At 34.8% G+C, this 22,572-nt stretch overlaps 1 protein-coding gene across 3 annotated transcripts in view; it reads left to right on the top strand.

The window, feature by feature from the left end:
- Positions 1 to 19,374, top strand: part of LOC115243376 (nephrin-like) — a 251,510-nt gene extending 232,136 nt beyond the window's left edge. For all 3 annotated transcript variants that reach the window (XM_029820317.1, XM_029820316.1, XM_029820318.1), the window contains 6 exons: positions 2,752 to 2,911; positions 5,685 to 6,035; positions 11,446 to 11,709; positions 15,766 to 16,005; positions 17,403 to 17,515; positions 18,993 to 19,374. In XM_029820317.1, the coding sequence (XP_029676177.1) occupies positions 2,752 to 2,911; positions 5,685 to 6,035; positions 11,446 to 11,709; positions 15,766 to 16,005; positions 17,403 to 17,515; positions 18,993 to 19,061 (1,197 nt within the window). In that variant the 3' untranslated portion in view covers positions 19,062 to 19,374. The remainder of the gene's footprint in view (positions 1 to 2,751; positions 2,912 to 5,684; positions 6,036 to 11,445; positions 11,710 to 15,765; positions 16,006 to 17,402; positions 17,516 to 18,992) is intronic.
- Positions 19,375 to 22,572: the final 3,198 nt, after the last annotated feature.

Here is a 22,572-nt window from a genome sequence, read left to right as displayed (position 1 = left end):
CCACAGGACGGCGTATCCTGGAGGTGGCCGTCGAAATAGGAAATTCCATTTGCGCCGCGAGAGAGTTTTCGAGATAGAAATAGTTCACGTTCGTTGACAACGTGGATTATTCATTGGAAAATACGAATCGCTCGGCTGCAAAAGTGGCTAAAATTATTGATGTTATTATAAAACTATAATTTTTAAAGGAAATCGTGGAATATAGGTGTGACAAGTTTCTTTTTAATGGAGAAGAAATAGGAGAGATGGCTGGAACATTTATTTTTTGCTCTGTGAAAAAATATAATAAGTCGTATTATGTCTGTTTTACATCGATAAAATATAGATCAAACTACAGGGAGTTTACTCCATTGGCCATTATGCGCGAGATCGTGAAGCTTCTCTGCTTTTCACGAGCGCTTAAAGCTTAAGACATTGACAGGAATGCGCATATACAACGGCGATACTGTCTCTCGCGAAGACGTATCGCTTCCCGATTCTGCAGCGATGCTACAGGCACCCTCGGCACATACGTATGTAATAGAGTTTCCATGGAGAGAAGGACAGATACGGAGCTCGTTACTCATCTGAAACAAGCACGCGAGCCTCTTCCCTCGCGGTCGTTATTGCCGCTGTATGTACCTTCTCTCGACGTTATTTGTGACCCGGTTTCGTTCGATCTTATCCGCTCATCGCCTATCGAACCTTGTAAATGCAACTCTCCGCAAACATCCTCGGAGAATCCTTAATCCTTTCCTGTTCTTATTAATTAATTTCGACAAATGAATTGATATCCTATATTTTGATACTCTGTTAATGTTATTGGTCTTTCTCTATATCATAATCAATTTTCATTACACATTTTGAATATTCTCATTATTATCTACAAAGATTCAGAAAATAGAATTGATTATTTATGAGGGATTACATTCTAAGTCGATAGGTCGAAGGATGTAATGCCAATTTTCAAATCTTGGAGATATTCTCATACACAAACGTTTTCATTAAGATTATTAATGAATAAATACTTTGAAATAATATTTAAGAAAGTATTACTCTATTATACATTTTTAATATAATTTTAGTATATTTTAATTTAATATATTTTTAATTTATTTTTCATAAAGTTTAAATACTAAAAAATTGCTGAATACATAAAAACGCGGGCTCTTTCAAAAAATTTTATTCTGTTCCCTCGAAAAAAGCAAGACGATATCAAACCACATCCTGAATTCGGTGGACTTTATTTCGTGTTTTTACTGGTGCCTCAGGGAGAAAAAAAGCACCGTTATCTCTTCGTGATTTAAAGCATACAAATATGTTGAATCACGATCGCGTCGATGCTTCTGCTTGAACGGAATTTTTCTCTCGCGCAATGTAAATCCGCATCGGAGGGAGAAGCAAGTCCAAAACGCGGATATGGCGCTATCGTTCTCGAATGGTACAGAAAGAAGAGCGGGTTATATTTCGATTTATACGCGTGAAAGAGCACGATTAGGAAAAATTATACGGGGTTTTCTTCGGAAGAGTAATAAATAAAATCCAAATTTTAAAAGCAAAAAATAATTGTTTAAGTATCGGGATATTGGTAATGAAGTTAAAAGAATTTGTTGGTGCTGTAAATAGATAATGGAATTTTGTTTCTTACTTAATTTCAAAAAAAAAAAATATAACATTTTAATATACAAAATTTTCACAGGATATATTTATTTATCTAAAATTAAAACACTGTAAGAGAGGAAGCATCATTCTCAATTGAATTCTTTCTAAGAAAAATTACAAGCAGAGAGCGCTCTTGAAATGTGTCAGCCAAGAATATGCTTACGATTTCTATATGGCATTCTATATACGACGGGATTCAGGCAAAAAGAGGAGGAATAAAACGTAAAATCGCAAGAGAGCGATGATAGAGACAGATGAGGGGAAAGGGTGTGGAAAGGCGAGGAAGAAGTAACGATAAAGCACAGAAAAAAAGAAAGCGCCAGGATTATCCCACGGAAGAGATGTGAGAGAAAACGAGAGACAGAAAGGGAAAAAGACGGGAGAGGAAATAGGGAAGATAGTGGGAGGACAAGTGTACATCGTAAATTCCCTTTGTCCGACCTCCTCGAGCAGACGACAACCCGCGGCGGGCCGCGGTTGCTTCCTCCCGAGCAGCAGCACGATCTCCGCCGAGGCGGAAGCGGTACTGAATGCCAAGACTAAGACAAATTTGTTTATTTACGACGGGTAACAATGAGAGCCGTCGAGTCCTGCGGGAATTTGACATGGAAAGAGAAAGAGAGAGAGAGAGAGAGAGAGAAAGCACCAGACGCAAAACGATCGTCGGTGTTTCATCTGTTATCTAACAATCTTGCGGGCGTCTCTGTGGCGCGTTTGTGTTCAGAGGCCGGTTAAAACTATTCTTAGAATAACTATTAATAATAATACACACAATAACAATTATTTTAATAATAATTTAGAATAACTGGTAAAGAAACCATTGATATTTTTTCAATTAATTCGAGCAAAATAATACCCGTTTTTAAATTTATACTTGGGTTTTAGACTCAGATTGATCCAGATTGATTCAAATTGATTCTAAGTTGTTGTTTAGAGACTGAATTGAATTGAATTGCGTCTCGACTAGAAATATCGTGTGTAACGCAAGTTGGTATTATTCGGACAAATACTGTGTCACGCTGAAACGAGATGCGGGTCGTTTCTGCATGCGTGCACATAGCAGTTCGTTGACGCTCAGATACCCGGTAGATATCTGGTTTGCTTATTCAGAAGGAGCAGCTGCATCACAACGTCACTGCCGGCGTGGTGCTCTCGGACCACTCCCTGGTGCTGCAGAGTATAACTCGAGAGTCCGCCGGAGGGTACACCTGCATGGCCGGGAACGTCGAGGGCCGCGCCAAGTCCAACGTAGTCAATCTCGAGGTTATGTGTAAGTATGTGTTTTACGGTCTCTTGTGCTCGTAAGCGGGGCAGGCCGTTCTCGTGAAAGCGCCGCTTTAATTGCCTCGGTGGCATGGCACTTCCCCTCACGATGAAATTCCGCGGCGACGAATGTCGCTGGAACGCGGTTTTGCATCGCCGTTGGGGACCAACAATCGGTGGAAGTTTGTTAAAATCCACAATAACCGAGATATTTAAGAGCTATATTTTTTTATAATTAAAAATATTGAAATATAAACAAGAAATAGAAAGAATTGAGTTATTTTGTCTTTCGGAATTTATATTCAATTATAAGAAATTTTAATGAAATTTTAATTACTAACCGTTTTACTAGACGAAAGTAATCTTTTCAGAATAAAATATAAATTCTGCTCTTCGGTAGAAAATATTGATTGTAAAATTTCGTTCCAGCGACGAAGTCTGCGTACAGTAGAATGTCACAAATCAACACAATGCAGATATAGAATATAATATTGTAGTTGTCAAATTTGATATTGAAAGCTATTTTTTATGTATGAGAGCACACACACACACAATGACTTAAATACAAATTTATTTAATATTTTTTGTCATATAAAATGAAGGAAAAGATCGAGAAAGAATTAGAATTTTATAAAATATATTTTTGTTTTTCCAAAACACTGAATCGGAATTGAGAAATTATCTTTTTGCGAAACCCTGAATATAGAAATTAGAAGATTTAGCATAAAAATTATAAAAAACAAACTCGAGAAACTCAGAAATTTAACGCTTTTATCTTCAGTTCTGTTCGTACACCTCGCGGCTGATCACGATCGGCCACTACTACTTCGCTAAAGTCTTCGATATTTTATGGAATATCTGCGCGTCGCATAAATCCTCGCGCTCCGATTTTACGGTGTTGGAAAGTATAAATAAAACGGCCGGTTATACCGCGGGCGATTATCGATCTGCGCCCCCTTGTAGGGACCACTCTCCCGCTGTCTAATATATAACGCTTATGCAAAAGAATTTCGCTGAAAATCCCAATCTTTTGTCCGACGCGTGTTTCGCGTGCTGGTACGCAGGCGGAATATTTTTCAAAAATTTAGCTTATCGGTTAGAAATACGGCGAATGTAGCTACCTAGCGGCGAATGTTACAGCGTCGTAACTTCTTATTGGCTTTACCTAGCGTGCGTCAATTTGAGAAAGCTCGACGGAAAAGCTCGGAAATTTGAAATACACCGTGCACCATTTGTCTTACTGACTCGCCAAAGTACAATATGTCTGTTTTTGTTCTAAAACAGTAATAGATACATATGTCAGTTCAGTAAACTTGGTTTTAGCAGCCACAGATTTCACACACAGTGTAATTATTAATTATATCATCTGTTAAACCATGGGTTAACCAGCATTGTGCGATAACTTGGCGTATATTTCGACCAACAATAATACTCTTGGCTCAGATTACTCCGCATATTATGCCGCATATAATTCAATATATTTTACAACACTATTATTAAGTTTATAATAAATGATTTTAAATAAATCTATGTTTGATTCTCTTAATAAAATATTCACCACCAAAATAGTTGAAATATTTTTCATTCAAAAATGTGTACTTATTGTAAAAAGTCAATAAGAATTAATAAGAAAATTTTTAAGAAAATTTTCTTATTTATATTATTTTTTATAGATATTAAAATTAATATTTAATTTCTTAAAACTGGAAATAAGAATTATAAAACGAATTGGATATAAAACAATTCATTATACACTACTTAAAAACGAAATAGGGAACACTTTTCATACTTTAAAAGTTGGGCTATTTTCAAACCGCTGAAACTCGATAAAAAATCATGGTAGACAAAAAATTAAAAAAGCATTTTGAAGTTTCAACTTTAACGCCCTATCGGTGATTTAAAAAAAATTTTTCTTCCTTGTTCTGTGCTTCAGAAAAGAACCTATTGTTTTGTTCCTTAAAATTATGTATTTTTGACACTCTGCAGATCGATAAAAAAATTTCTCTCGAAAAATTCAATTCAAGTTCTAAACCTGTATTTTTAGAAATAATGTCGATACTCGGCGAAAAATCATTGCAGATAAAAAATTGAAAAAACGTTTTGAAGCTCGATGTTTCAACTGTAACGTGATATCGATAGCTCAAAGAAATTTTTTTATTTTCTCATTTCTAGAAAATACAGGTTTAGTTTCAAAATCGTGTAACTCGGTCAAAAAAAATCGTAAGAAAATTTTTAAAAAAAGCATTTTGTAGGTAAAATGTTGTAGTTTATGAAACTTGAGTTGAATTTCTCGAGAGAAATTTTTTTTTATCGAGCTGCAGAGTGTTAAAAATACATAATTTTAAGGAACACAACAATGGGTTCTCTTCTAAAGCACAGAACAAGGAAGAAACATTTTTTTAAACCACCGATAGAGTGTTAAAGTTGAAACTTCAAAATGCTTTTTTAATTTTTTGTCTACGATGATTTTTCGTCGAGTTTCAGCGGTTTAAAAATAGCCCAATTTTTAGGGTATAAAAAGTATTCCCTATTTTTTTTTTAATATATATTCTTTTATACTTTTGGAATGTTGTGTATGTTTATTTTCTTTGAAATATTATAAAATGATAACGCGGTACACTCTTGATTATATTTTATTTTAAGTTATATATATGCAGTCTTATTTTATATTTCGTTTTACACTTTTCTCTTAGCTTATGATTTATCTCGATTGTATTGTTCTCGTGGGTTCCTGCCTAGAATACATAGTGAAGTGCCAAAATCTATACGTTATGCTGCAGTCGCCCCTGTTTGCAAGCACGTGCTGAATTCAGGCGGAGGCTGGAGGCACCAGAACGCCACCCCGCCACCGATCAACATGCCCGAGGAAGTGCACGGTGCTCTGAAGCACGAGACCATAAGTTTAGTTTGTGAGGTCGAGGCCAACCCCACCAATGTGACCTTCCATTGGACCTTCAATAGCAGCGGCGACCTCAGCGACATTCCGTCCACCAAGTACACCAACGAGGGCACAACCAGCAGGCTTAATTACACCCCGTCGACCGATATGGATTACGGGGTCCTGGGCTGCTGGGCCATCAATGCCGTAGGTCATTCCAAACAACCCTGCCTTTATCAAGTCATTGCCGCAGGTTCGTGCAAGTTTAGTTCCCTATCACTTTACTATACTTGTTTTTTCATCTTAATCATTAACCCAGATGTAAGGTGTACAATCTTGAATAATGGAATAGATATCTAAAGATTGCAAGGAAGGAACTAGTTAGTTTAAAAAAAAATTATAAGTACTATACGATATGTTTTTCAAACTATTTTAATAATAATTTGATTATAGAAAAAGAGCAGTATTTGTTGCACACAATTCAGTATAAATTGTTTATTTATTTTTACTTTGCACTATGCTCAATTTTTATGTCAAATCTGATTTGTTTTATTTTATATTTGTTTATATAACTCAAAATACTATTAACTGAGAAAACACATGCATAAAAAAAAACAAAGAAACAGATTTCCAAAATCCATAAACTATCAGTTGCCAGTACACAACAAATATTCAATAGTGTAGTGTTCTAGCTTTTGCTGAAAAATTATTTGTTGGGATATCTCTTGACAACAACTGTGCACATATAATATATATGTTTCTACAGTATAAAAATATCATTTCTTCTTAATATGGATATATACCTAATTTTTATAACAAAGATAAAAATGTAAAATTTGTCTTTGGGACTGCAATATTTTCTCATATTAATTAAAGTTCGTGACTATTTCTTCGCCGCATTTTTATTTAATATGGAAAATAAATAACGCGGCAGACCATTTGATATGTGTACAAACTTTTTATATTCGTTCGAAAATATTTTTTGTAGTGAATAAAATAATTTTTAATTACTATCCGCGTTCGCAAACATTGAATAATACAGATGGTTTATTTTTCATATTTCTGTATACATTTGCTAGTCGCGAAAGGGCTGTTTAAAGTTAAAACAGCATGTTTAATATATTTAATCATTTACAAAACGACGAATGCGCGATCCAAGGTACGACAATATTATCTATTTGAGATATATGTTCCCCAACTGATTGCTCTTGATTATCATTGTTATTCTGTTCCGTGCATTCATTGTATATTGTGTGTGTTCATTGTTATTATATTGTGTACAAACATTAATTCATAATTTGTGGAAATAGAACTATTATTGCACCAGAATAATTTAGCAGTTTATAGCACGTAATTAAAGCCATCTCTTTATTAATATTATAATCAAGTAATACAATATCCGCGTAGAACCATATTATAATCTGTTAACCTATACATCGCGAAGGATAATATTTGTAAACCGATCTTCCCAGCTTTTCAAAATTCAATATTGTCAATTATTATGTATTTACGTTAATAATTATATGTAAATACGCGACTTGTTCATCGTAACGATCCTAAAATGCAGATTCGTTGGCTAATTAAGCTTCTTCTTAGAAAATATTTTAACAAATGTCATATTTTTTATTTCATATTATTGAAGCTCATTATTATATAGGCACGGATTAATATAATACATAAGTCGAACAAAATAAAAATTTCGATGCCAATTGTATGCGTTTTCTCACTCGCGTCACGACTTGCGGAAATTTGACGAGAAAAGTCGCGAGGATTAAGAAAAAGAGAGGAGGAAGAAAAAGAAGAGAAAAGAAAAGAAAAAAGAAAGAGAGAAACGCGGGACGTTGCACAACGAGAGACGCCACGTTGAAATTCGCCCGCGTCGGTCGCGCGCTTTTTTGCGGGAATTTAATGAAAACCGTAATTGAATATGTTCATTACGAGGTATAACGCCTGTCGTGCCGCCACCGCTGTCGCCGTCGTGCTAGCTCCTGAATCCTCGTGTCGGACCGGAAAAGTCTTGTCCGTTCCGCAGTCATGGTTCCTCGTGTTTTCAACGGGCTGCGATATCGCTTCGTCGACGGACGGGCAACCAAATCGATTTTAGTTTGCCGGAAGCACCGCGGACTATTCTTTTCCCGCTTCGGCTAGTATGACCTGTCCGCTCACGGTAATTGGACATATAATTTATTTCGTATATCGGTCCAATGTATTCCTTATATAATTACCGAATACGCAATTTTCCTGCGCCCGCGGCATTTCCCGTCTCAATGCTTGATGATCGTGTATCGATATTGATCGATACTGGGTAATCATTATTAAAATCCCGCGTAATATTATTTATACAAATATAGGTCTTACCCACGTATATAATAAATACCCATGTATATACAAAAATAAATATCTATTGAACGATGTTAATTATATATGAAAAATTGTTCAGAACTTTTTCGCTTCAATTTAAACGATTTATTGATGCGAAAAACTAATGAAAATGATGAAACATTTTTGTTATTTTCAGACTTTTTACGCTTTTAAAAATCATAAAATTTTTATGTACACCTTTTTTATTTGTTCGCACATAATACGACATGGAATAGGTCCAATTTTAGAGAGCGATTGCGAGTTTCAAATGCAAATATCAGCGGAAACAAAAATCATATCGATTTTATTGTATTCTATAAACCTTTCATCAATGTCGGAAGGGCGTGATTCATGAAAATTCCTTGTCGAGTACAATGACGTGATCTGTACTGACGCGAATATTCGGTGATTTAATTGAAACGATGATGCGAAGTGCCCGTTATTCCTCGTTGATGCACATTCTCCGGTAAGATCCTGAAGAGATCGTAAACATGGGGCGTACGTTGGCAAGTCCTGCGATTTAATCTCCGCGTTAAGGCGGTCTCGAAGAGACGAAGTATTAAAATCGGTCCCGATTCATCGCGAGTGCTCTCCACTACAGTAGTTATAAATTTATTGTAAATGCATGACGTTCTAGATCTGTCGCATGCCTTTGATCTTTTATTCTAAGAAAAATAGACTTTAAATAGGTCAAAGAATTCATAAAGATGAAAACAACAGTAATATTTTAGATTTTGTGTAAATATAAGTTGAAGTTAATTTCCGATTTTTAATGAGCAGTGTATGTAATATCACGATACAATATCGTATTAGAAAACTGTCAAAACTTTAATTTTTTTCTCAATAACATCTTTTACTAATATCATGCGCAAGTGTTCTTAATTGAATTACTAATTGGTTTTCTTTCCATTCATTTTTTTGATAACATTAAAAAATCAACTCAGAAAGTTGTATATAAATAATATAAATATATATAATAGTTCAACAATTATAATCAATTAAACTTTAGAATCAATAAGTTTGAATTTTTCAAGGGAGTTTTGCTTAAACAAGAATTTAATTTAAAATATAATTATAGAGAGTTAACGATAAAAATTAAACAGACCGATTTTTAATGAGCAGTGTATGTAATATCACGATACAATATCGTATTAGAAAACTGTCAAAACTTTAATTTTTTTCTCAATAACATCTTTTACTAATATCATGCGCAAGTGTTCTTAATTGAATTACTAATTGGTTTATTGGCTATAAATTTGTCGAAAAATACGCGATTGAAGATATTAAGAATACTGAAACTACATAAATTTTCTCCAAGTCTGATGTAATTTTGTATTCAGGGAAAAAGGGAGATAATTATGAATTTCCGCATTTTTCCCCTTGAGAACAGAATGGCGGTCTCGAGTTACACTCGCGATATGAGCATGGATAATAAAGCAGATGACGGAAAATAAGCGCTTTAAAACCGGCGCTTTAATCCGTAGCCGCCGTCTGTGAGCAACGACAGTGCTATTAGCCTCCCTCTCTTCCTCCGGGCTATTTTCTTCCGTTTTGCACTTTCCAGGAGATTAGCGATGGCAAAAGCAATTGCGCGATACACGACGAAAATAAATGCAGTGGAACCGTGTAATAATGGCAGGACATGCGTCGGCAAGACACACCGCAATGATCTTTCGTGTTCTTCTTCTTGTTACACTCGCAACAACTGAGAGAATCTCGCATTGGCCGCGATGCTTTTGGAGAATTCGCGAGAGAAAAATCCGCAATTTCACCGCTATCTCTCTATGTGTTATATTTCTTTATATTTCTTACATTATATAATATTACAAATGTTATTAACTTAGAAACTAAAACTGAGAAAATATAAAGGAAACTAAATGGATTGAGTGTGCTAACCTTCTATCTTTGAAAAGGATCACACAGAGGATGGAACAATCTTTGATGCGTCATTATGTGTCTACGAGAAAAAGAATTTTGCCAAGAGCCAGTCTGATTGTTAATTTATGGATTTTTTTATAGTGCAAAAAATTATAAAACGATTTGTAATGGCTGACAGTAGAATCTTTTTAGTCGCGTTTGTGTATAATATGGATTCTCGGCTAATGCACCACCGGCGTATCTAATAATAATGGTTTCGCATATAATATAATCTTATTGCCTTAAAAACGCGGCGTAATTTTCGCTGGGTAATAAAGCGAAATTTGTGAAACGCGCGCATTGCGGCAATCTCATTTTTTTATATCGTCAGAATTTCAATTTTGGCGCTCTTGTAGCGGCTTAAACCTTCCTCGTAAAAAAATATAAAGATAAGGAGATAAATTTATAATATATTGTGGAACGAGATTTAAAATAAATGGAAATATAACAAAAATATATATTAACTTAAGTGAAGAAGAGATCATTAATCGATCTCATAGCCGCTGTTATTTTTCATCAAATCGAATTAATCGATTTGAGGAAAAATAACAGCGGCTATATAGAGTAAACAAAAAAATATTAATTGGTCTAATTACATTTAGAATAACAAAACATAATACATAAATCTATGATCATATTAAATGTTTATATGTATAACGCTAATTGTAAGATCTTTTAAAATATTTTTTTACTAAATTGTTGCTGTTTGTTATTTTATCAAATATTGCATCAAATAAATATTTCTATTTATCTTTGTAAATATGAAAAATAGCGTTGGCAACGTGTTTGTCTGGAGATTGATCTTGCTGTGATTTATCTACGAATTTTATATGTTTTGCAGTTGAAAATATCAGAAACGTAATTGGAAGAATATTTTTAATGCGTAATATAAATCTGCACATTTTATCACGGAGAGAATGACTTTTTGTTCATGTTTTTATAGTTTTCACTGTATTTTTAAAGTATCTCAGAATTTAAAAATGTTTAATTTTAAAGAAATTGTGTAAATAGTATTATTGTTAATTGTAATTCTCTTACTAATTAATGTATAACAAATGCTATAAATTAATTAACCTTTTAACTTTCTTTTTAAATTCACATTTGTTATTGCAACAGTTATTTTATCTTTTTTTCTTTTTTGTATATATTCTTATATAAAACATTTAAGAGAGCTCCAAAATATAAAAGTTAGGAGGATTTCTAGTAAAGAATAGAAGAGAAATACAAGAACAAAAAGCAAAACGAGAAGAAAATAAATTTATTCGAAAAATGAACTGTGCTTTCTTTTTGAAGGTTTCGTATCTTGTCTCCCTAATCAAATACCACATTCTCCCTCTTGCTCTTTCTCGGTTCTCACGATCTCCAAAGCCGCATCTTCTTCGCAGGCAGACCTTACCCGTTGCAGAACTGCACCACCTACAACCTGAACGGCTCCTGGGTGAGGATATCCTGCGTCGAGGGATACGACGGCGGTCTACCGCAGAAATTCGTCGCCCTCGTAGGCACACAGCGTCATGAGTCTTCGAGCCCTTCTTGGCAGTTTCAGATGCTCAAGCCGGCAAAGGTCGAGCTTTACGCGATAAACGCGAAAGGTTCCAGCGAGCCATACGCCATAGAGGTCGTCTTGAAAGGAGTAGCCAAGTTTACCGGTAAGTTTCCGTCAAGTCCAATCACGACTATCGTCACGCGGTAGTGAGCAAAGAAATAACTCGCTTGTGATCAGTGCCGCAAAGGGCTATGATCCAACCCATGATTTTACACGAAGTATTTAGTAATTGATGATATAATCCGTGAAAATGGGTAATCTCTTGTCGAAGAATAAAAATCCTTAGTTCTGCTAATACCAAATTTCAATATTATTTTGACACACTATTTGTCTTCTTCTAGAACTAAAATTATAGAGATACGAAAAAAGAGTTGATTAAATTACAATTAAAATTTAACCTTCGGTTGTTTAAAATGATTACTTTCAATAATTTACCGTCGTATCTTTTTCGATTATATCAACTATCAAACATTCGATATATTTAAAAAAAATGAGAGATAATGAAGTTATATATTATGTATTATATAATCACTTCAATCTGAAGAAAAAAGTTAATGAGAAAATAACAAGCAATTAATATTACCTTATATATTATTGATATATAAAAAATAATTATTCATTAAAAATATTTGTTCTTAAATTATAATTATATTCTTTGGCACATGCTACGGCAAAAAGCATCAATATAAAAATTAAATTCTTTTCTACATGCATAGTATTTTACATAGTTCATAATATAGTTTGCATGATAAAAAGCTCATAAATTATGCATAGGTAAAAATCTATGGAGAACAACTCTAGGGAAATTTCAGAGTAATCCTTTTCTTAATTCTTTCATTCATGATGCAAATAATCATGAGCGCATAGAATCGATATCACGTATCCGCACTAGAACCAAAATCTTTTTCCTCGTTTTATCGTGCACCCTTTATTCCGTTTTCAACTCCCGCGAACTGACGTTCACGTCAAATCGCAGCTTATCGATCGACTAGCTGGCCGTTCGCCTGTTATTCATTCGGACTCTTTGATAGCAAAAATACAATGTGTGGTAAAAATAGCATATTGCGCGAGAGAATCTGCACTCTACCGATTTTTGTGTATTAAACTTCCGTACTTTTTTTTTTTTAAATGTTCGATAAAAAGTGCCCACTGCAGAAATTACAATGATGAAGAGTTTCGCTTTGTTTGACCACAAAAGATTGCAAACAAACATATTCTAATAAAAATGGTGCGCTCGAATTCGAGATGTTTACAACCCATAGCATATTTTTCTACCAAAACAAGAGATACAAAAATTGCCATTGTTACAGAAGAGAAGTGGTTAGCATGAATTCATCATTCATTCGCATTGTTAAATATATGTATATGCAGTAATATGAATTATCGTGTGTGTGATATAAAATTAATATAAATTTAAAAAATCATGTAAACTAAAAAATCTTATTAACATTATACATGTAATCACATACATAAAAATAGAATCAAAATTGCGTATTATAAAATTAATGCAAAAAAGCGTAAAAAAGTTTATTACGAAAATGTATTATTTTGTAAAAATTATTACCTAAAGCGATAATTTACGGATTCACGTTTTTCTTGCTCCTGTTTGCATATTTGAGGAACAAGCGTGTTAAGTTATATCCTTCAATTTGAATGGCTGTGACGCCATCTCAACCGGAAATGCTAGTGGCGACATGCAAATGATCCCTGTTGAACAGTTCGGCGCGCGCACACGAGGTCAGCCCTGGTCGAGCTCGTTGCCGGTTTCGCTGAAACATGCGCGATCGACCCTCACAGAAAATTTATGAGCGTCAAAATTTATGAGCCATTATTATGCATTCTGCTTTCCGCCGCGTTCGCATCGCGCTCGCTTTCTCTCCATTTTCTCGACACCCAGTAGAGACATGATTCTCTATCGAAAGTGATCGTCGCTTTCGTTAATTCACGGATGAGAAATCGCAGAGATGCGATAAGGATAAGCTTGTAAATGTAGCTTCTAATTGTGTATAATTCATTTTACATATTTTATTTTACATATCGGAGAAATTCGGTCACAGCGTATTTTCAAACATTCATTAAACATCGTAACGATTTTAATAAAATTTGAAAGAATTAAAATTGTGTATTAATATAAATTCTACTTGAAATTAATTGTTAAGTCAGATTCAAAAATTTAAGGAAGAACTGTCAAAAACATAACGTTGTCAATTAAAAAAATTTGACTAATAATTATATTTAAGGAAAAATTAAATTTTGAAAAAACTGTTATATTTAAAGCTTTTTAATATTTAATTATATTTTAGCTATTTTGACGTTATAGATGGAAAAAACGGCGTTGTATTTAAGTACTAATCCTCCTCGTTTCGTAATTTATCGAGAGAATTGTCGATTGTCAATAGCGAATATCACAAAAGCAGGACACAGGTCGCATACCACGGTTCGTTTTAACGCAAAAAGACGTAAAAGGATGCGGTCTTTTGTTACTGTTAAAGAAAAGAAGGAGCGTGTTCTCTCTTCGGTTCGTGATAGGTTGCCTTCCTTTAATGTGTTTCCTCGATGCTTCGTTCGCATTCAATTATGCCTCACAACCAATGGTGGTGAATAGACGCACTTTGTGCTTTGTTAATTAGCATTTAACTGAAACTTGATTGTTAATTGGAAACAAATTAGCTGGCCGGTTGTTTGTACCGTGCCGATGCGACGCGCAACTTCAATGGATACCTGTTTACAGGGTGATCGAATTACAAGCCTCGCTACGATACTCGCAATTTATATCAAGTGCTCTGGAAATTGTATTTTGATTAATCTAATCGAATTTTCATTAACGAAAATCTTGAGGTACTAGTAGTTTTCATATTTTGAACAATCAAAGAAAAAGGATTTTGTGTCTTCAGTTCAAAAGAATCTTCAGTTAATTTCAAGCGGACTTTAACAGAATTTTCATATAAGACTTTAGTTATCGCAAACTGTGCTAAATTGTATATGGGATACTACTAAACTTTCAAATTACGTTACAATTGGAATTTCTCAAATTATTTTCCTGTTTCTATCGCGTAAAAATATTGATAGGAACTTGATAGAAATATAATATTTCCATAATTACAGAAAGCACATTCGATGTGTATTATTCCAAAATTTCACATTAGCCTTTTTAGAATTAAGTTACAGAAATAATTAACAAAATAATTACTGTGTGCCGGTGAGAGATTTTTGTCAAATGAATCGGTTTTGCCGGAGAGCTTTAGTCGAAGAAGAGCAGTAATTTCGGAACGCCCGGTGTACACGCTCGCACACGTATACGCACACCCGTTTCGCGGTTTAAAGCCGAATGATTAACGACGGCGCGGAAACGACGCGAGCGTCGGGCGCGTCGTTCCCACAGAACCGGAGCTATTCCTAATCCGCTGCATAGCTCTCAGACTCTCTCTCTCTCTCTCTCTCTCTTTCTTTCTCTCTACCTCTCTTTCGTCTGTTCTTGCATCTCGCAAAGCGAGCGATTCACAAATCAGCCGCAGCGTTAGGCCACCGTAATGCAACCTGCCACGAAGTTCGAAACGATCGGATCCAACGCCGTGCCTTAATTGGAAACAGATTACGGCTCGTGCCGACGAGGGTCCGCACGAGCCTGCCGAAAACGAGAGATGTCGGACAGGTAAATTGGAACGCTCGGTCGCGTCTGATACGTGGCTGACCACAGCCACTGTGCGAAATCTTAAGCAGGCGTATGTACGCGAATGTACCGATTTGTCGAGAAGAAGGAATGCAATAGGAACAGACGTTAAATGAACAGACAGATTGATTGATTTATATATATATATACGCAATATTAGTTAATTATTGAGACAAGGATTTATGTATAAAACGAAATACTTATTTCCTCTAATAATTGATATGGTGATAATAATAATAATAGTAATAATAAGTGACGATTAGCAAGACAATAGTGTAATTCTAACAATGATAATATATAACGATAAACTATATAATGAATACAAAATATACTCTAGTTTTTCTCTATATAATATACTACAGATAAATATATAAAACGCATCTAGATTGACACAACCCTATTACATAAGAGTTGCCGGAAGAAGATTGCCACCACGTGGGATACATTATTTATAGACTGATGGGACTAGAGTAGAGATTTCATTCGCAGGCGAATCGACGTCCTCGGTCGATATGTCACCGATCTTGATTGGACTTGGTGGCACAGCGACCGGTTTGGGGTTAATCGTGACCGGTGTGCTAATGGCGCTCTGGAGAAGGCACGCGGCCACCCCGGCGAAGCCGAAACCGCCGCAGCAGCCTAGCATCGCTACTTTCGCGGGAAAGGGCGAAGAGGAGGACGGCAATCCGGATCTTATACCCACGACGGCCTTGACCAATCATCTCACCGGTAAGTTTGCTTAATTAAAAAAAAAAAAACTGTATGTTTATTCATTGATGAAAAAATTTCCGTGAAAAGTATAGATAGATTAAAAGAACTTGACATACAAAAATTTGATTCGTAAATTTAGACTAACATTTTAAGAATGTTTGGATTTTTTTTCTTTTTATTTATCTCTAATTTTGCAATGTATTAACGTAAAGAATTGAATGATTTAAATTGATACAAAATTACAATGGACAAAGAAAAATAAACCCCGGAATTTTTGGAAACAATATCCTGTTTCAATTTCTTTTAATTTACTTTTTACAGTTAGTAAAATGCTCTTGAAGTATTGCGAGAAAATTCACTGTATCAAATCACAAAACGTTGAGACAGGGATTTACCATTTAAATCTTACAAGCGCCCCTTTAAGAAAGGACCGGAGGCATATCGTCCGGGCATAACCGGCCATCTCATTCGGTGAATTTCTACTTAGACTGATGAAACTGCCGCATTTATACGAGGATTTCAAGAATATCGGGTTTTGCCTTAGACAGGATAGGGTGCATTAATGGTACTCTCAAGAAAATTGCACATATGGTATACGGACAGCTCTGGGGTATCGGCATATGCATACACGCGGAGCACGAGAATACATGCATATGCATGTATGTATACACGCAGGAATACGTATGCGTTCTGTAATCCATGCGAGAGAAGATCGCATCTATATAGGAAGTTCCAAAAGAGGCAATAGTGTTTCGCGTAATTTTAGATCACAATCTTACTACTTAAAATTAAAAATGTAATACATCTAATATAATTTAATTAATATTTAATAAGAATCAAATATATGCATTAAGATATAAAAAGTAACTACATTGAATCCATAAATCTTGAATTCGCGAAACATGTGTGAAAATAAATTCCTGTTAAATCTACTTTGTTAAAAAATTAAAATTTAATAATTATAACGTTCAATATTTTCCATAAAATTTAGCAGCAGTTGAATCAATGTAATTTAATAACGATACTATAGCGACATGCTTCGAATGGAATATCCGTCAGTCAGGTAGCAAATACACATTATTCGAAGGATAAGAACACGTTTCACTATTTTTTTTTATTGTTATCGGTAAAGTCTCGAATGCGGTTTCTCGGTTTTCCCACAATGTCCGAAATAGGAGCATTCCCCTCCGATGCTTCCGGGCATCTCCAATTTTCCTTCGCAAGCCGCGAAACTTTCGGCTTTCGCAAACAAAACAGTAAGGAGCAATCGAGAGTGCCGCCTCACGAGAAGGAAGCTAGCTAAAGTTGCTAAAGTTGCCGCTGAGAGAGAAGTTCAAAATACTTTGTGAAATCCGCGGGCTTACTTCAAACCGATTATACGATTGACGCTAAATCCGTCCCGGGACTTCTTCCAGACAGAAAGCTTCCTCGTTACGGGTCTCTGCCACGAAGACCACGTCAACTGGAAGGACGTGAGATGTCCCACGATGTCCTAGAAGATTCAGATTACCCGAGAGCATCGCCGAACGTGAGTAATCTGCTAAGACATTAGTTCCTAAATTCTAAAGGCCTGCTCGCCCTTTCAGGAGAAAAGTTGAAAAAAAAAGTTGCTTTTAAATAATAAGAAAAGATTTCCCGAAGCGAGGGATTAATGGTGAAAATAATGTGTAAGAATTACTTGGAATTTTATATTATTTATGATAAAATTTTTTATCTAATAATAGATAAAATATTATATCGATATCTAATTATTTGATCAAGGAAGATTGTTTTGGAAAGATCTAATTGATCTTGAAATATATAAAAAGCAAAGTTTTTTTCATCAAAGTAATTAAAACATTTTATGGTTTTATATATATCAATCTTAAATGCCTATCATGATATTTTTTTAAAAGTAGAGCAATAGAAGAGAACGTAAGAACTTATAAAATATTTAAAAAAGGATGAAATCGCGCAGAATTTTAGGAACTTCCGATTTAAGGAGATCTAGAGTGAACTCATATATCTGCATATGTTCCCCAATAATCCCGAACACAGAAAACCACTTTCGAATTTGATTCGATCTGCTTTACGATTCCGCTTATCGCCATCTTCTTGCGAGTCAGATTTAGTGAGCGAGAAAACGTTTCCGTTGCGTCTGACACATTTATTCTGGATAAGGAAAGAGTATAATTGTGTCGAGATAAAGTATTGTGGTTTGTTTGTTGTTAAATTTCAGCTATTTTAAAAATTCACTGAAATATTAAAAGTTGTAGAACATTTCTTTCCTCTATCTTTTCTTTGGAAACATCATTTTACTGAGATCTCGGTAATTATGTAAATTCTATATTTTATGAAATATGTGAATTTCTTACAGAATCTTGACGTAATATATTTTTAGAGATTCCAATTACAGTTAGGTTTATTTATTCGGGAATGTACTTTACAATTTCGAGTTTCGGCATTCGAAAATTCTTGGGATCCGTCGCCAGCGACATATATATATATATATTATTCTATGGTATTATAAAAATACTATAAAAGTACTCGCTATGAAAATTCTATGATAGTCCAACTAACATAAATAAGAGAAGTTTTCTGCAAATAGATCTTGAATTCAATTCCTCCCCGGTCGTCGCCTGTTCATTTTTCTAAGTGGTATCGTATATCTCCATCGGGACAGGTCTTTTAACTTTAAACCGTAAATAAATATCTTTCAAATTCGAGTGAATCCGGCATATCAACAATGGTATCATAGTGTACAAATACTTTCTTGCATGTTTTTCTCTTATCTTTTTTCATATAATTTTAAAAACAAAATTTTAAATAAAATTTTTAACAGTTTTGTTGATTTACAAAATTCTGTGTATAAATTCTTACGTAAAATGCAAATCCTAAATCATTTCAAAATATTTCGTGTTCAACGATCACGCAATTTGTTTTACGACAATAATTTTATTTGTTACAATCTCTTCTATCTTTTACTTTCTCTTTTACTCTATTTTCGTTCTCTTGGTCTACTTCAGACATTCTACAGTCTTCAAAGGCCGCACTCGGAGTCGATCAGCAGGAGTATTCAGGAGAGCTGCATTTAAGGGTCAAACACCGGGTGGGACATTAAGAGGAGGAGTGGGCGGTCGGCGCGGCATTCTAGACGGATTGACGGGAAGATCCAGACGTCTGCTGCATTGCCTAACTTCCGGGTCGTCGACTATCGTTCAACAAGGTATAGAAGATTCCTGGACCATGGCTGATGGAGACTGTAGACTGGGAAATGAAGGAGATGAAGCCACATGCTTCTGCGCGCGTTTAAGCGTACCAAAGACATTTATATAGCCACTTGATTCACACTACGCCTTTGTAAATATTGTATATAAATAAAACACATCAATTTCGTGTTATACCCTTTCTATGCTGAGTCTTATTCTCTTTCGCGACAATGCAATTTTCATCATCCTTGCAATTATATGATCTATTTCTTTTTTTTTGTGGGAGTGCGTTATTATCAATGTTTCGCGAACCAATCGGATAAGATACAAAATAAACAAAAGATTTTTTTATCTAATTGTAAGAATTATTACATAAGTGTACTTGATTAAAATTCGTATAAAAAGATCTTGAAATATATATATATGCATATTTATGCGTAATTGAATTTATATGAAATTCTAGAAATATTTATGATTTATTTTTATTTCACATATTTATTTTTTTTCTTATAAATACGACTTTTAGATTTTTCAATCTGACCATTTTGCGCGTTGCAATATAATTTTTCTAATTTTTATGGAAAACTATAGATTAAAGTGTGTTTTTTTTTTGCAGGAAAGTCTGACATCGAATTTTTCAAAGAGATATTAGTCTCGTAAATTGTAAAGTGAGATCGCGTGGAAAATCTGGCGTTTATCTTACACAAACGCGCGAATTTATCTACTTATTCAAAGGTTCTCCTCTCTTTTGCCGCTTTTATGGAGCAATACACGTTTTCTTCCTGCAGGCGGCGACAGTGTGGCGTGTACGCGTTATCCTGCAAAGAAAAGCGCAACGAGAGCGGCATCACGAAGTAAATCGCATAAAGCATAACTGCATCGCGGCGAGGAACTAGCAGCATCTTCTCGGTCTCTTTTCATGCCGCTTTTCCTGGCTGTGAAGCAAGAATCTCCTTGAACGCGTCTCTCTCCTGGGGGCTCTTCTTCAGTTCTTTTATTTTCTCATTCAACTGTTTTAATGGTTCATTGTCGTTAAATACGCGGAATTATTGCTGTAGTTCAGTTATTCACGACATAGCGTTAGTTAACGGAACATTATATTGAGAATTCTCTGTTTACTGAGATTGCACATAGTTAAAAGCTGTTCACCACTTTGACAAGATTTTTCTTTTAAAAATATAGAGTAAAATATTAATACTCTTCTGAATTACAGAAAAGTAAATTTCAGAGAGTTCTAAACGAATAATAGAAACTTCTTTATCTATTTCCGCTTAATTCTAACTTTAATTATTTTGTTAATTTTCTGATTAATTTATGGATAAATTTATCTTAATTAAAATGCTTTAAGTAATGAAATTTTTATATATGTAATGTGTGTTATAATATCTGTTATCAAGGAAAATATTTATACATCTTTTACGTCTAACAAATGACAGTGAATTACGATATGTCGTGGGATTTGTTGGAATATAGCACTTTAAAGTGGCTGTATTATATATTTTAAGCTGTATTTTAAACTGAGCATGCGTAATTGCCCATTGGAGATGCAAAGTGCACCGTCTGCCATTCGCATGCACTACTCCCTCGCCTCCTCTCCTCTTTGCCCTGTTTCGATCTGCGCTTGTGTGTCCTTTGCTTGTATCCGAACGACAGCGGATAAAAGTGTGCGATAGATAAAAGTACAGTAACTTCCAATAATCGATTGCAAGTTAATAGGTAGTGGGTTCATATCATTTTATCTATTTGTTATAAAGATAGTATAATGATAGCATAATGTTTAATACCAGTGTAATGTGAGAACTAAAAAAAACATATTTAAAGTAATTGCAATTTTTTCTATTATAAAAATAATTACTCTTCAAATTATTGCAATTTCAAGATCTCATTTCCATCAATTTATGTTGCATCTCGAGAATGCAATCTTTTTCATTCATAATTATAAAATTTTCCGGCATTTTGCGCTGTAACTTTTATTCAAAAGAAATTTTTTTATGCCTGAAACGAAAAATTTACGTTTATTTAATAGACAAATTTATCCGAAAAATAAACAGAGGTCAAAGAATCGCTCTACAGCGAGGTGAATGTCCTGAGTCGCACGTGAGGTGACGACCCTTCTGAAGGAGTTAGACGTATAAGTCGCGCGAGGATCAAGACCAAACTCAAACAACAAATTTGGAAGGTTCGAGCCGAAGTTTAATCCTCCGGGCGATTACAGCTTAAAATACACCGTGACATTGGCTTGGCTATATCTGGCGCTTCTGGTTCTGCCGTTACATCTTAGAACTGAAACTTTTATGATTTCACGTTTGGCCGCGTCCGTTTAAGTTTGCGCGCACAAACTCGCTCAGCAACCGTCACAAGTGCTTGCCGCGGTACATTTACATGCTCAAAACTATGCGTACAACTTACATCTCGCCGCGAGTCGCAGCCCCGGAAAACGCAAGCACTACCTAAAGTTCATCTCGATGTTAAAAAGCCGATTTTTAGCAAAATATTCATAGAAAAGTGGTCAATTTGAAATTCGTGATTTTTCCGAAAAATCACAAATTGAACACTATTCAAATTAGATTATAAATGTCATGTGAAATATTGGCAATATTTCAAAAGATATTTCGAAATATTTCATTTATGCAAAAAGTTCATAGTACTGTAGTATCCATAGCATTGTGAAAAGAACGTATTCTTATTCTTTTGTACATATGAATACGCCGAACCTTCAAATGCCGCGAGCATTTTTATGTCGAAGAAATACCTTGCAAAATCCATCGGCATGCATATAAATCATCCTTACAATTTCAACCGCGAATAAAAACTTTGTTAAACGACGCGAACATAAATCATCGGCGAGAGGAAGTCTGCGAAGTTTCCTTCAAAACTGGCGAAAGATAATTTATACGCAGAGGTATACGCGAGTTGCACACCAGACGCTAATTGAAGGCGGCGTTTATCAATCTCTATTGCGATGCAACGTAATCAGCAGGCGAATGGTCCATCACTCGGGAGAAGATTCCTTGGATTCTCCAGAATTGATGCAGAGTTTACGATGTAATTTACTCTTACCTGATTCTATCCGCGCAGAGATGTGGTTTTCCTAATTTTTCTTATCACAGAGATTACAGGATCAGGCAGTTGAGGAATGTCGTGTGGAAAAATCCCAGTGTCCATAGTCGAACAGCGATACATCCTCGGGCTGGTCTCTCGGGAGGATAAAAGAAGCTTTCAGCAAGAAATCACGTCTAATCAGCTAACCGTTGCGATCGAAATGTTCTTTGCACCTGTTTATTATAATCAGTAAAATTTATTATAATCAATATTAAAATAATATCTAATCAAATAATATATAATAATGAAAAAAACATAATAAATTCAATATAAAACAAATACATATTAAAATCAT

This window comes from Formica exsecta, unplaced genomic scaffold (genome assembly GCF_003651465.1).
Source record: "Formica exsecta isolate Colony F162 unplaced genomic scaffold, ASM365146v1 scaffold72, whole genome shotgun sequence".
NCBI classification, from domain to species: domain Eukaryota; kingdom Metazoa; phylum Arthropoda; class Insecta; order Hymenoptera; family Formicidae; genus Formica; species Formica exsecta.
This window is presented reverse-complemented; position numbering and strand designations above follow the sequence as displayed.